Source organism: Colletotrichum costaricense (genome assembly GCF_030867565.1).
Source record: "Colletotrichum costaricense strain IMI 309622 chromosome Unknown Scaffold_2.1, whole genome shotgun sequence".
In the NCBI taxonomy this organism is placed as follows: Eukaryota; Fungi; Ascomycota; class Sordariomycetes; order Glomerellales; family Glomerellaceae; genus Colletotrichum; species Colletotrichum costaricense.
In genome coordinates, this window is record NW_026848231.1 from 2325373 (window position 1) to 2340493 (window position 15121).

At 54.8% G+C, this 15121-nt stretch overlaps 4 protein-coding genes across 4 annotated transcripts; 1 reads left to right on the forward strand and 3 right to left on the reverse strand.

Annotated features, from left to right (window-relative positions):
- Positions 1–158: 158 nt before the first annotated feature.
- On the reverse strand, positions 159–2066 carry CCOS01_02431 (pentatricopeptide repeat domain-containing protein; the record flags this gene model as incomplete). Its single annotated transcript, XM_060450622.1, has 1 exon — positions 159–2066. The coding sequence occupies one exon, from the start codon at positions 2064–2066 to the stop codon at positions 159–161; it is 1908 nt and encodes a 635-aa protein (XP_060319272.1).
- Positions 2067–2635: 569 nt separating this feature from the next.
- Positions 2636–7229, forward strand: CCOS01_02432 (DNA polymerase; the record flags this gene model as incomplete). Its single annotated transcript, XM_060450623.1, has 4 exons — positions 2636–2927; positions 2984–3087; positions 3141–5426; positions 5487–7229. The coding sequence occupies 4 exons, from the start codon at positions 2636–2638 to the stop codon at positions 7227–7229; spliced, it is 4425 nt and encodes a 1474-aa protein (XP_060319273.1).
- A 1506-nt stretch (positions 7230–8735) lies between these two features.
- Positions 8736–13633, reverse strand: CCOS01_02433 (translation initiation factor 4F; the record flags this gene model as incomplete). The annotated part of the gene is made up of 4 exons (XM_060450624.1): positions 8736–8844; positions 8902–9251; positions 9308–12964; positions 13040–13633. 4 exons carry the CDS (start codon positions 13631–13633, stop codon positions 8736–8738), a joined length of 4710 nt encoding a protein of 1569 aa, XP_060319274.1.
- Positions 13634–14586: 953 nt separating this feature from the next.
- On the reverse strand, positions 14587–14820 carry CCOS01_02434 (uncharacterized protein; the record flags this gene model as incomplete). The annotated part of the gene is made up of 1 exon (XM_060450625.1): positions 14587–14820. The coding sequence occupies one exon, from the start codon at positions 14818–14820 to the stop codon at positions 14587–14589; it is 234 nt and encodes a 77-aa protein (XP_060319275.1).
- Positions 14821–15121: the final 301 nt, after the last annotated feature.

Genomic DNA, 15121 nt, shown 5'->3' on the forward strand with positions numbered 1-15121 from the left:
GGCGTCGGATCATGGTTCAAAGCTTAGAAATGTACATTGAGATTGGGGTATTTGTTCTATGTGTGTAACGAGGCTTGAGTCGTTCTACATCTTCGGTATGTTCACATGGCTCAGATATTGTTTTTACATTGTATTGTACAGTTCATAACAATGATGTTTTACAAGTCCAACATCTCTTGTTCGTCCTTCTTTGCGGGCGTAGCATCCTGTATACGTTGGTTCGGGTCGGTAAACTCGACCGCGAACCGGTTCAGCTTGCTCCGCTTCTCCTTGAGGCTGATGAACGCTTCCTCATCGGCAGCGAGCGCCTTCTCGTTGACGACCTTGTCGACAGCGCTAATCATCTTGCGAGCAAGGTCAGCAAGATCTTCGACAGCCTCGGCGCGTTTCCGGGCCACGTCCTTGCCCTGGGACTTGATCAAGGCTTCCTTGGCTGCGGAAAAGGGCTGCCAGAGATTTTCCACGGCGGCGGCGAGTTGCTGGGCGTAGCCGCGCTTCGCGCCCTTGGTGTCGCCCGCCTTGTCCATCTGGCGGAAGTTGAAGTGGCAGATGATGGCAGCCTTCATGTAGATGAGGAGGGCGCGCACGTCCACGGGGTTTTTCTGCGCGGCGCCGTGGGCGAGCATCGTGTTCAGGATGGACGTGGCGTCGGAGAACGCGTTTTGGCTCATGTTGTTGTTGATGCAGGCGGAGAGGGCGCGGCGATAGACGATGGGAGGGACAGGTTTGTCGGATGGCATCTGCTGTACAGCCTTCGCGGCGTCTTTACTTGAGCCGCTGCGCTCGTAGAGACGAATCATTTGGTGATAATTGTCTGTGTCGGGGTTGACGCCGTAGTAATGGACAAAGAGGTCCCAGTACTTCACGCCCAGCTTGGTCTGCTTTTGCTCGCGAACGATAGCGAGAACGAGGGATAGGGTGTTGGCCCGCGGTACGGCATATTTGATCTTTGGTGAGAGGACTGTGGCTTTGCGCTTTGCGCTACCAGTCGCGCTGATACCTTTCATCTCGTCGTTGATGCGGTGTGCATAGTCTCCCGTGGGCGTACGGTTGTAGTTCCGGACGCTCATGGTCTCTTCGAGCATGGTGAGAATCTTGCCTCTGTCCTTATTACCTCCGAGGAGCAGAACACGACCCATGGCGCACACCAGATCCTCGTCGATCTCCATCTTCCCGTTACGCCAGTTGCGCATGACCTCCTCCCATATATGCTTGCATCGTGTGATCGTCTGCTCCACCGTATCGATGTGCTGTTGGAGAGACTGCCCTTTGCGATTATCCTGATTTTCAGCCTCTGCGCGTAGCGTGTTGATGATGGCCGTGTACGTGTAAGCAGTGTTCTTGCGACCTGACTTGGCATCGGCCGAGTCGGCCAGTGTGAACATGTTTTCGACGTCGCCTGCGCGGCCGCAGCACTGGATCACAGCGTTGACATGTATCGAGTTAGGCTTGATCTTTGCGTCCTCCTTGAGCATCGTTTTATACAAAGCCAGAGCCTTGGCACTGGCGGCCTTCGGTTCGCGGGACTTTGCACAGCCGGTGAAGATGATGGTAAATGTCTGTTCGTTGGGTGATTGGCCGCGCTTCTTCATATCGTTGAAGAGGCTGATGGCAAAGTTGACTCGCTTCAACTCCATGATCTGGTACTTAATAAGGTGGTTCCAGGCCACGACGAGGTCGGTATCCTTGGCGCTGGCGCGCTGGACAAGGAGAAGGGCCTCATCGAAGCGACCCTTCTGGAGTGTGGCCTCGACGTGCTTGGCGATGTTGAAGGGGTTTTCCAGGTGCTCGAGATGTTTCGACACAGCCCAGTCTAGCTTCTGTTTCCTTCTCTTTTCTGCAAATTCCTCGCTGCTGCCGTGGGTGTCCTTTTCTATTTCCTTTCCTTCTTTCAAGAACGCTCTGCCTGCGGCAGTCGTGGGTATTGCCTTTCTATGGGCAAGTCGGCGTTGGCTGCCCGGCGGGCCATATTGAAGGGTGGGTAAAGTAGACGATAGTTCGGAGAAGGAGGCCTTTCCCGACAAGGGCTGAAGCGCCCTTGTGAGACAGGCTTTGCAGGATAGCATTCTTGAGGGTCTTTTGCGGCGGAAGGCTATGTGGTGCTGGAGTTTTCCACGAGGACCTCCTCTAATCATGAAAGCGCCTCCGGGAAATTTTGCGACCAACTAAGGTACCTACCCAAGCTCTCTTATCTTATCGGAGAGCTTGCTCCCATGCCTGTGCCTGCGTCTTTGGGGCGTCCTGCATGGCTTAGCGTGTCGCGCAGAACACTGACGTTGGTTGCGGGGCGGGCCTCTTTATGAGTGCCCCCACTTTGTAGCGTTTAGCGCAGACTCGACCAATTGGCCTGACGGCAATTAAGCAAAAAACGCGTCGCCAAACACGAACGCGACTTTCCTCGCGCGCCGCCCCTGGCTGAACGGCCAAATTATAGAGCACATGTATCCCGTGCTTTGTGTTATCCCACCCACAACAGGCCGACTCCGTTCCTCGATACAAACACAGCTTGACACGCCACATCTTTCAGTACCTACCGCCGGTGCCGAATAATTTCTTGCTCTATACGATGAATTGAGTGTCCATTCGAGAACTTTAACCTTTCTCTCTAATATTCGACATACCAGCCCTGCCCACCATGCCCAAGGTCGACAGACGCTCGAAGCTGGCCGAGCTTCGGGCTCTGCGAGCGTCTGGCAAGAGAGCCAACTACGAGGTCGAGGAGGTTGACGAGCTTTACGAAGAGGTTGACGAGAACCAATACAAGAAGATCATTAGAGACCGTCTGGACCAAGACGATTTCGTTGTTGACGACAATGGCGAGGGATATGCCGACGATGGTCGGGAGGAGTGGGATCGTCAGCCCCAATACTATTCGGAAAGCGATGAGGATATGCCAGTGAATGGTCGTGGTAGGCCAAGCAAAGCCTGTAAGGAAAATTTCAATCCGTATGCTTGCAAGATCTATCATACTGACACTCAGTAGCAAAAAAGCAGCGCGAAGAAGAAGCGGCCAAGCGAGATGCCAATGACAGAGACATCAGCGAATACTTCACAAAGGGTTCCACCAAGACACAAGCCAAGCCGAAGGTTCGTCAGATGCGCCCAAAGCCAGAGAAACGTTGTACTAATAAGAGCCATAGGTCGCCAAAACGAAAGAAGACGACGATTTCCTTGCCGATCTCCTTGGTGAGGTCGACGCCAACATCCCCGCTCCTGCGTCCCGGTCAGCCAAACGTAACAGATCCCCCGAGCGCCGCCGAGCCCGTGTGCTTTCTCCCGCCCTCGACACCAGGACGCGACTTACCAAGAGAACAAAGACTGTGGATGACAGACTATCATCTCCTACATTCGACAATTCAGCAGTCGATGATGGCTATTTGCCCCCTATGGGCGACGACAGAGATGATAGCCCCGCTCCGATCACTGTGGACGATGTTCCCATGTCCGAAGACCCCGCGCCATCATCGCCAGCCGCTAAAGTAGCCCAGCGTAAGGCAATGGTCAAGCCGGAGCCCCTGGATGAGGAAGACGATGATATGATGGAGGTTGCCCATGCTGGTGCGGTCACTGCTGCTAGTGTCAACATCACAGGGTCAAGACCACCGAAGAAACTTGTCAAGCCCGATCCCTACCCTACACCTTTAAGCTCTTCCCCGGTCAAGCCTGCCGCCCCATCAGTCGACTCGTCAGCATGGAACAACATCACCGACCAGCTCAATGTTGTTTCAAGCTCCCCTGCGGAGGCTAGAACCGTCGGCAAGATAGACTATAAGGATGCTATTGAGGAGGACGGCAGTCTCAACATGTTCTGGACTGACTACACCGAGGTCAACGGCAGTCTCTGTCTCTTTGGGAAGGTCTTGAACAAGAAAACCGGCTTGTACGTCAGTTGCTTCGTCAAGGTCGACAACATTCTCCGCAAGCTCTTTTTCCTTCCCCGCGAGACCAAGGTCGAGGGCGGGGAAGAGACAAGCGAGGAAGTCGAGATGATGGACGTCTACTCTGAGATTGACGCTCTCATGACCAAGATGAACGTTGGCATGTTCAAGATCAAGGCATGCACAAGAAAGTACGCATTCGAGCTTCCAGGCATTCCCAAAGAGGCTCAGTACTTGAAATGTCTCTATCCCTACACAAAGCCTGTCATTGACAGTACGACTACGGGAGACACATTCTCGCGTGTTTTCGGCACAAACACGGCGCTATTCGAGCAATTTGTGCTGTGGAAGAACATCATGGGCCCCTGCTGGCTGAAGATTACCGATGCCGACTTTGGTGCCCTCAAGAACGCTTCTCACTGCAAGCTCGAAGTGCTCGTCGAGCACCCCAACATGGTCTCGACGTTGAGCGACTCTGACAACCTCGATACACCTCCCCTGACCTTGATGAGTATCGCATTGCGAACTGCCTTCAACGCCAAGGCCAACAAGCAAGAGATTCTCGCAATCAGCGCTCGCATCTACGAGAAGGCTTCCTTGGCTGATCCAACTCCGGCCGAGAAGCTTCCCTGCCGGACATTTACCCTCATTCGTCCTCATGGGACAGCATTTCCCCTCGGATTTGAAAATATGGCAAAGGACAGGAAGAGAGGCCTCATCAAGACCTTCCGCCAAGAGTCAGAAATCCTCATGTTCTTCCTTGCTCAGCTAGATGTTGTGGATCCAGACGTGATTCTAGGACATCAGTTGGAGGGAGTCGACTACAGCGTTCTGCTCAACCGTCTCCATGAGAAGAAGACACACCAGTGGTCTCGACTCGGTCGACTCAAGCGAACGCAATGGCCAGCTTCCATGAACAAGGTTGGTGGCAATGTCTTCGCCGAGAGGCAAATCATGGCTGGTCGTTTGCTTTGCGACCTGGCCAACGATGCCGGAAAGTCTGCCATGTTCAAGTGCCAATCTTGGAGTTTGACAGAAATGTGCAGTCTATACTTGCCGGGTAACAACCGCAGACAGGACATCGACAATGAAGCTGCGCTCAAGACATGGGCAACCCAGTCCAAGGATGGTATGATGAACTACGTCTCACACATGGAGGCTGATACCCACTTCATCACCGCACTTGCTTTACAGGTCCAGCTTCTTCCCTTAACTAAGGTCCTCACCAACTTGGCCGGTAACTCATGGGCGAGAACCCTTACCGGAACTCGCGCCGAGCGCAACGAATACATTCTGTTGCATGAGTTCCACCGCAACAAGTACATTTGCCCTGATAAGCAAACTTTCAGGGGTAGAATGGCCCAGGAAGAAAATGAGGCCGAAGAGGGCGACGGCAAAAAGAAGGACAAATACAAGGGTGGTCTCGTTTTCGAACCCGAGAAAGGCCTCTACGACAAGTTTGTCCTAGTCATGGACTTCAACTCTCTGTACCCTTCCATCATCCAGGAGTACAACATTTGTTTCACGACTGTGGACAGATCTGCTATGGTATGCACATTTACTTCGTCTCCCTCTAACAACTAGACCAGACGCTAACTCACGCAACAGGAACAAGACGAAGAGGCTGTGCCAGAGGTTCCTAAGGACCAGGAGCAAGGCATCCTACCCAGACTCATTGCCACACTCGTTGGCCGAAGAAAGCAAGTCAAGTCCTTGATGAAAGACAAGAGTGCAACTCCAGAGCAGCTTGCCACCTGGGATATCAAGCAGCTTGCGCTGAAACTTACGGCCAACTCTATGTACGGATGTTTGGGCTACACCAAGTCCCGTTTCTACGCGCGCCCTCTTGCCGTCTTAACTACGTACAAGGGCCGTGAGATTCTGCGCAGCACCAAGGAGCTCGCCGAGAGCAATCAGCTCCAGGTCATTTATGGAGACACGGATTCCGTCATGATCAACGCCAACGTCGAGAATGTGTCCGATGCCTTCAAGGTCGGTCAAGAGTTCAAGAAGGCCGTCAACGAGCGTTACAGACTCTTGGAAATCGATATCGACAATGTTTTCCGCCGAATCTTGCTCCAGGCCAAAAAGAAATATGCTGCCATCAATTTGGTTGAAAAGGATGGCAAGTTCATTGAGAAGATGGAAGTCAAAGGTCTCGACATGAAGCGTCGTGAGTACTGTGGCCTGTCCAAGGAAATCTCGAGCAAGATCCTCGACGAGATTCTGTCCGGCAACGAAACCGAGAGGTCGATCTCGCGCATCCACGAATACCTCAGAGAGATCTCTGGTAAGATGCGTGAGCAAGCTATTCCGGTGCAAAAGTACATCATCTTCACACAGCTCGGCAAGGCCCCCACAGAATATCCCAACGCGGACTCTATGCCACAGGTCCAAGTTGCGTTGAGGGAAATTGCCAGAGGAAAGAACGTTCGCCGTGGCGATGTTATCTCCTATGTCATCACTGGCGATCCTCAGAGCTCCGACCCTGCCCCGAAGAGGGCCTATTCTCCCCCAGATGTCATGAAGGCTGACTCTGGCCTCTCACCGGATGTCGAGTGGTACCTTGGCAAGCAAATCTTCCCCCCAGTCGAGCGTCTCTGCGCGAACATTGTTGGGACCTCGAGCTCTCAACTTGCAGAGTGCCTTGGCTTGGACATCCGCAGGTATAAGTCAGTCCAGGACCAACAACATGGTGGAGGAGGCAATGATGTTGAGATTCACCCTATGGAGTCGCAAATTCCCGACGAAGTGCGTTTCGCCGAATGTGCCCGCCTCTCCCTCCGCTGCCGGGCATGCAAGAAGACTTCCGTATTCGAGGGTCTGCTTGCACAGCCTGACCGCGTCTCGGCATCAGGGGTACTTTGCGACTCTTGCGGCGCCACCATCTCAACGCTCTCGATTGTAGCCCAGCTCGAACATGCACTCCGAACTCAAACGGCACGCTACTACGAGGGCTGGCTGGTCTGCGATGATTCCGCCTGCGGCATGCGCACTCGCCAAATGAACGTCTACGGCACGCGCTGTCTAGGTCCCAAGGGCCTTGCGCGGGATTGCCTTGGTCGCATGCGCTATGAGTACACCGAGAAGGCAATTTACAACCAGCTCGTATACTACGCCAGTCTCTGGGACGTTGACAAGGCCAAGACCAAGGCTTCAGCAGAGAATGGGAATGACATTCCACGCGAACACAAGGATAAGGTTCTCGCGATGGCGGAGCACAACCGCGTTCGATTTGGCACTGTCAAGGGCGTAGTGGACAAGTATCTCGACAAGTGCGGTAGGCAATGGGTTGCCATGGATACTCTGTTTGCTAAGCTGGGCTTCAACAAGCTTCTTGCTGCAGCATGAGGCGACGTGCCACCACACGGGGTTTGTACACAAAGGACAGCTGATAATGATTGGGATGGGAAGTTTTGGGCATGACGGAAGCTCCTGAGGAGTTGGTTCGGAGGCTGGCTTCTACGTTCTGGCTTAGTATTTGAACTTGCTTTTAGAGGAGGATATGATGATGACTGTGGGCGTTGGAGAGCTCGGAGTTTCTGGTTGGACTTGGGGAAATCGAGGCGGGCAAACCTAGCCTCTGGACATGTTTTGTTGTTGACGTAGGAAACATGGTTAATATCATTTCAAAGCGCTTATTCACACAACCTTATCCTTCCTGCCACCGCATATGTAATTCGCGGTCTTCGTACCCTGGAGACTTGAAGTTCAATGTCGAAGACTGCTGCTTTCTCGCGTTCCCGTTCATCAATATGTCGATGTGGTAGACGTTCGAGGGACTGAGTCGATCGTTTGCCCTTACAGGTTGTCTTAGCTTGCATTCATGAGGAACAGTCATCATATGCACATGATCACGGATTATGAACACAAGAAACGTTGTGAACAATGTAGTCTCTTCTTTCTTAGGGCTAGGTCCACTGGCAAGCTCGCTGCCGAATTAAATGTACAAAGTCAGAGAAAGCATTAGGTCCCTCCACGCCCGGTCGATTATCCCCTCACCAGTCCTGTTTCCGCCGGCGAAGATGCCTAGACCAGAGGAGCAAGCCACTGTTGGCGACCAGTGACCTGAACCCCCGAGTCCTGGCCCTTTCACCGAGCACCTCTCTGCCTTCATAGTGGACAGAGATGGGTGCTGGACCAGTCCACTCCCTCCCATGACCGGGAACCACGCCCAAAATAAGTGTTTGTGACGTCGAGAGACCTGCCAGTGATGACCAAGCCAATGCCAAAAGGATGGAAAAAAAGACGAAAATCCTCTTCTGAACAGATTCCTAAATCCCCTTTTTTGCATTCGAAACAGGATCACGACCTTGCCGACGCTCCTGCGTATGCTTTTTGATGTCCCGCCTTAAAGAGCAAATTCGCGCACTCTCATAACGTGCGCATGAGCTCCCCGTTGCTGGATGGACTCTCCCGGGGTCGTCTCTTCCTTCGTACGTCTGGCCTGTCTGCATTTAACCATTTCCTAGCCACTGGTCCCCATGCAGCCAGGCACGTAGAAGAAGACCCATAAAGCGTCGTGAACTCGTATTAGAAAAGGAATAAAACACGGTGTGTGTCTTGTGTTTGAGCGCATCATGAAGTTGATGCGATCGGGTTGAAGAGGGCCGAATGTGGAAATGAAACATCCGGAGTCCGAAAATGGAGAACCTCTTTTCCTGGTGAGAGGTCATCTCAGTGTGAATCGTCTATGTCGGTATTCTTTCGAGGTATCATGGTCCGCAGCAAAGATCAGGGTAACTTTTGAAACACGAACTCTGAAAGTCCTCTGTGTAAATGCACGAAACAGCCCCCGCCCCCTGTCTATTTGCTTAAATGCAATGACTTATTGGAAAAGGAAATACTCGGCTACTCTCATTTGCTCTCGGCAGCAGAGCTGTCGGGAACAGCCTTGGACAGTGCAGGAGAGGCAGCAGTCGAAGGAGGAGAAGCCGGGGTTTCGCTGTCCAAGTTGGCGAGTGCACTATCAGGATGGTTAGTTACGAACTAGGATGATTGTTAGAAGCGCGGAATAGCCTACCTGAATGCGTTTTGATGTTGGGTGGTGGGGGGAGTGCCGGTGCGGGATGAAGCACCAGAGTCCTCGCCAGGGCGGCCGAGAGAGCCACCAGGTCCGAGTCTGCGTCCGCTGTTGCTGCGAGAGCTGAACATGGAGGTGGGGCCAAGAGAGATGTTGCCACTGGCAGCTCTGCTCGTCGAGCCCTTCAGGCGACGCAGGTCGTCCATACCGACTTGGTTGGACTGGGCCTGCATGTAGCCAGAGGAGAAGTTGCGAGAATCGCCACGGCCGACATTGGGGCGGCCGCCGGGACCGCGTTGGCTGCCGCCGCGCTGGTTCTCCATTGCCTTCTGGGCAGCAGCTGCCTCAGCCTACGGAAGGAGTCAGTAAACAGTATTCTGTAAAGATGGGGGTTGGGATATCATACCTCTGCGCGAATCTCATCAAGAGTCTTGGGGCCCTTGTTTGCCTCCTTAGAAGCCCAGCCAGCCTTGCGAAGATCGAGGACGTCCAAGAGCATGAACTTCAATCTGCTGGGAAGCTCGGGCATGTCCATCATGTGCTGGATGCGGTCGAAGTAGACGTTCATCAAGGCCTTGCCCTTCTCCGAAGCGTCAAGGTTGTTACCAATGGTTCTCAACAACTTGGAGAGAGACTCTATCTCAGCCTCGTCGGGGATACCCTCGTAGTCGACAAGCTTGCGAACACACTCGTGCATGATGCGCTCCGTCAACATGCCAAGCTTGTATAGCTCACCAATGAATTGGACGAGACCAAGACCGCGACGCTTGGCGGCAGCAGCGATGTAGTACTCGTCGGAAAGCATGGCGGCCTCGTTCGTTTGGGGCTTGCCCTCGTCTTCCTCCGGCTTGGTGGGCAGGTTGACCTTCCAGCCGCGCTCGAACTCCTCCTGACAACGGTTGAGAAGGTACTTGCGGAACAAGGCACCACCGCTAACAACGACACCGTTCTTGTCCTTGATATTCTCATCGCGGATCTCAGGGCTCATCGTGTCAAGCATACGCTTGCAGAACTTGGCGTACATGGAAGCCCAGTGAGCCTCGTCGGTGGCCTTCTCGAAGGTGAGCTGAATCACCTGGCGGAGAGTGCGGCCATCGGACTCGTCCTTGGACTGGCCCGCGATGGCCAGAATCTGATCGGCAATCTTGTCGAACTTCTCCGGAGTCATCTTGTTGAGTGCAGCCTTGACCTTGCGCTGAACCATCTGGGGATCCATGTGGTCGCCGCCAGGAGTAGGTCCTGAAGCTGAGGGGCCCTTGCCGACGCTGGTCGGCTTCCAGCCTGAAGCGGAGACAGTGATGGGCTTGAGCTCCATGCCAGCCGTGAGAGGCATGGTCTTGGCTGCCTGCGCATCCTTGGCGTTGTAGTCGTTACGTCTGCTGCCACCACCTCTGGCAGAGCGGGTACGGGGAGAGTTGGGACCCATGTTGGAGGAAGAGGGAGTGCGGTTCACCATCTGAGGACCAGGGAATTGGCGGAAAGTGCCCATATTGCCAACGGGACCGCCACCTGAGCCCATAGCTGCGTTAGCCATAGCGAACCGTTCAGCAGAAGTCGTGCCGCGGACGTTGTTAGAGGGACCACGGAAGCTGCCCATAGCACCGACTTGAGGTGCAGCGGCGCCACGTTGGGAGCCACCACGTCCGGAACCAGCACGAGGGGTAGAAGCAGAGCGAGAACCATCGTTGTCACCAATGAGGGACTTGACTTGCTGGTGGAACTCTGTGGAAGGCTGCTCGGTGAAGACCTTCTGGAACTGCAGCAAGAACTGAGCATCGTACTTGAAAGTCTTGCCCTTCTTGGCGACGGCAGCGTTCAAGGCAGGGTTGGGAGAGCTGATACCGGCAGGGTACAGGTCTTGGTTCATGACAGTCAAGAATCGGGCAGACTTCAAGGACTGAAGAGCAGCGCTGGGTTGGGGCGGCTCAACAGGCTTGGTGTTGAGGGGAGCCAAGTTGAGAGGCGACGGCTTGGGGCCGCGCTTCTCGGTGGGAGTAGCCTTGGGAGCGGAAGCCTCGGTGGGGGTCGAAGCCTTGGAGTCACCGATGCTGAGGTTGGACAGCTTGTCGGCAACATCGCCAACCTTTGCGGGCTCGCTGTCACCAGTCTTTCCAGCGAGCAGCTCGGCGACGGAAGGGGTGTTTCCGCCCTGTGCACGCTTTCTCTCCTTCTCCTCTTCGAGACGTTCCATCTCGCGCTCAGCCTCACGGAGCTTGCGGTCAGCCTCAGCAGCGTTGGTAGCCTTGTTTGCCTCGTCAAGCTTCTTCTGTGCCTCCTTCTCGGCTTGCTTCTTGGCGGCGTACTCGGCAGCAGCCTTCTCGCGACGAGCATCTTCCTCCTCCATTTCGCGAATCATGCGCTCCATCTCGTCCTCCTCATCGGCGGCAGAGGCGGCAGGCTTCTCGGCAGGCTTCTCAGCCGCCTTCTCAGCCTCCGCCTTGGCCTTGGCCTCAGCAGCCTTCTTCTCTTCCTCAGCGGCAGCAGCCTTGGCCTTCTCTTCCTCGTCGGCCTTGCGCTTCGCTTCGGCTTCTTCCTCAGCCTTGCGAGCGTCTTCCTTTGCCTTCTCCTCAGCCTTGCGGGCTTCTTCCTTGGCCTCGGCAGCCTTCTTCTCTTCATCAGCGGCCTTGGCCTTAGCATCGGCCTCTTCCTTCGCCTTGTCCTCGCCACCCTTGGCCTGCTGGATCTTGGCTCTCAGCTCATCCTGAATCTCTTGACGAGTCTTGGGAGTAGCCTGGCTGTCTGTGCGAGCGTGGGAGGGCGTTGCGGACTTAGGGGGAGGAGTAGGTGTAGAGGAGACGATGGGGGGAGTCTTGGACTGCTGGACGATAGGAGGGGCAGGCGACGACGGAGTCTTGATACTCTTCTTGAAGTCAACCGCTTCGCCGGCAGCGTTCTTGATAACAATGGCGGCACTCTTCTTGGGGCGGACGAAGTTGCCCGATGACGCGACAACTGGGGGCTTGACTTGTGCGTTCTGAGGCTGGGGAGTACCAGACACAACAACAGGCTGGCTCGGCTGGCCAGTGCTAGAGGAGGGACGCTCAGAGTGAGAGGAGGTGCGCGACATGGCAGTCGGCGCAGGCTGGTGGAATGCAGGCGGGGCGTAGCCAGGCTGGAAAGCCGGGGGCGCTCCAGGCGAGGGCATGTATCCCATCTGGTTATAGTAGATGGGTCGGCCAAACTGGTCGAACTGATGGTTTGCCTGGGGAGGGTAGCCGTACTGTGCCTTTGTTTGAGTTAGCAATCTTTCGTAATTACCGCTTTCAGGAGAGAGATCGATAGGGGGGACTGGGGGACGAGAGAGTTGACAAAAGCCACTAGGTTCAGTCGACACGTAGGCCAGCTCAGTGATGCCATGGTCGCCAAAGTCTGAACAGTAACTCGGGTTCAGACCGTTACGGTCGGCCCAAAGCTGCTCTCCATGCTTGTTATGGCGCCGAGGTCTGCTGGAGTCGAACGGCAAGTCATGCGAGGAATCCACATGTCTCGACTTCACATGGGAAGACTTCTCCCAGTGCTTCAGGTTCTTCTTTTTGCTCTTGAAGGAAGGAACGAAAGCAGCACCCAGATTCGACGGAACAGAAAGATCTTGAAAGGGAGGGGGAATTACATTTGGGGGCGGGCCCTGCTGGTAATACTGAGGAGAGGGAGCTGGCATCGGCATGGGATGCATCTGCGCCGGAGGCATGTTCGGGGTTCCGGGCTGGGAGTGGCCGGGCTGAGAATGGGCCAGAGCAGGGCTTCGGGCCGGCTGAGGCGAGTTCGGGTAGGGTTGCATGGGTCTTCCGGGGTGGAAGGCAGGCGGCATACCGCCGCGGCCCTGACCGTTTCTGTACTGCTGTTGGTTCGGGGGGAATCCCATGTTAGCCTGGTACGGGGGCTGGTGAGGGTTGAAACCACGACCACGGCCGCCCTGGGGCTGGAAACCTCCACGGCCTGGGCCTTGGTTAGGACCAGGGGCGTCGCTGTGCTGAGAAACGCCGGACTCGCGTCGGATGTGCTGGCCGGGCATCGCAGGAAGAGCGGCCTGGCTCTGGGGAGTAGAGGCTTGTCTCATGTGGCGCTGAAAGAAAAATTGCAAGTCAGTGTCGCGAACGCAAGCAGGGTGTCCGAAGAGGACGGGACTGATATCACTTACATCGCCATCGCTTCCGAGACTGCCAAAGGTCATCGCGTTGGGCTGAGCCATGCCCGAAGGGGGACGGCCACCGCTAGCAGAGGGCTGAGGGATAGGAGAGGGAGAGTGCGCGGGAGAAGGCACTCTCTGGTTGGATCCAGGAATAGGGATCGGAGCGGCGGTAGCTTGAGGGGTGCTGTGCGCGACAGCAGGAGAGTTGTATCCGAACTGAATGCCGGGCTTTGCACCACCGACGGGTCCGCCGTTGGGAGCGAAGCTGTTGGGGCCGTTGGCGCTGAGGGTAACGGAGCTCTTGCGAGCGTGATCGGGTGCGCTTCCGTTCATGTTGTTGGCGGAAGAGCCGTGAGGGACGGCAGGGGCAGCAGGCACAGCAGGTGTGATAGGAGGACGTCCATTTACTGGTGAAGGAGCAGACGGCTTTGCATTTTGCGCAGAGGAGCCACCGACCACCACTGGTGGGTTGGATCCCGTCGCAATCAGCGGCGTGGAGGCTTGCTTCTTGTTCGCACCGGCAGCGGAAGCATATGAAGGAGCCGAAGTCGCAGCAGAGGGGGTGGGCGCCGGGTTGGACTGAGGGCTGGCAGTCGAAGTCATATGTGGAATCTCGTCGTAGCGCGTCTGTTCGTGTAGAAAGTAGCGTTGATGAAGAACCGTGTCGAAACGAAGCTGACGTCGGTGTCGGATAGTTGTCCAAGGTGCGGCAACTGGGACGATCGCTCGGGTGCCGAATCACGGATTCGATTTCGGGTACGGTTTTGGTGACGGATCGCAGAAATTCAATTAATGAATGACCGTGTCAAGAAGAACTCCAAGGAGAAAAAATTCCTCGCAAAAAGATGGATCGGATCGTTTCGGAGGTTGCGAAGTCGACTCGGTCCAAAAGGTGGATGCGGGAGGAGAGATTTTTTGTTGTTGCGGGTGAGTGCTCGTGGATTCCTTGACGGCAGGAAGGAAATATCGCTAGGCGATGGGGGTGGAGAGGGGGGCAACAAGGTCTGTCTGCCTACGCAACGGGTCTTGGAAGAAACCAAATAAAGGTGTCCTTTGACCGGCGGGTACTGCAGAGGAGGAGAGAGTCGTCTTCTGAAGGGTGAGCTACAGAAGAAACTGTCGATTCGGAAAGGGTCTCTCTGGTGAAGGAAAAATTATTCCACCTGGACCAGTTTCGGTGTTTGTGGTAGGTTTAGAAGGAGAAACGACCAAAAAAATTTTGGGCGACGAGATAATATGGCGTGGACCTGGGTGTGAGTGGGAGGGAAGGACCCAGGGAAAAGGTACATTGCGTTAAGTACCTCCTCATAAGCCCGCGCCGCGCCCACACCCGCCTCAGACCTTTTTCTCCATTCACTCGCCCGCCCTCGCCCTCTCGCCCTCGCCCTCACCTTCCAGGTACAGACGAAAGTCTATTGCCAAATCAGTGATGAAGCCATCTTGGTCTCCATTTGTTCGCTGTTTATTTGAACAGATGATCGTATATCTATCTCATCTCACCATTTCTCACGTGGGTGTTGGCATCAATTCACTGAAGCGAGACCTACCTTATTCACTCAGGCGAGGTGAAGCACCCGCGCTCCCTCCCGAGTCCCAACCTCTACGGGTATCCATACCCCAGTGAAGAAGGCCCCGACCCATCCTTTTTTGGCGGGATGACAGTGCGTTGCTAACCAAATCTCTCGCTTATCAACACGGTATCGGACCCGCAATTGCCACGCACAAAAGACAGTGTGAGGTGGATTCCATTCGTGGAAGGGCCCTCTGATTTCAATTATCTTTCCATTCATCACTTGCCTATCGCTCTCTCAGTCTGGCGGCATAACCCTCTTGGTCGGTCAGCTTACACAGGCAGCCAAAGCATTATTCATCATCAAAGTAGCCTGTTTTAAGGTAGGTAGGTAATAAGGTAGCCATCAACAGGTCGGTGCTGAAGTTGAGGCAACGTCAGTAAAGAGCCATCTCATTCAGCCTCACTTCTTCAGCTGGCTTCGTACTCATATGTATTTTGATTGCCTGACTGAGCATGTTGTCTTTGTCTTGTGTTCCAAAGCCTAGGAAGGTGCATGCCTAGGTAGTAAGGTGTTCTTG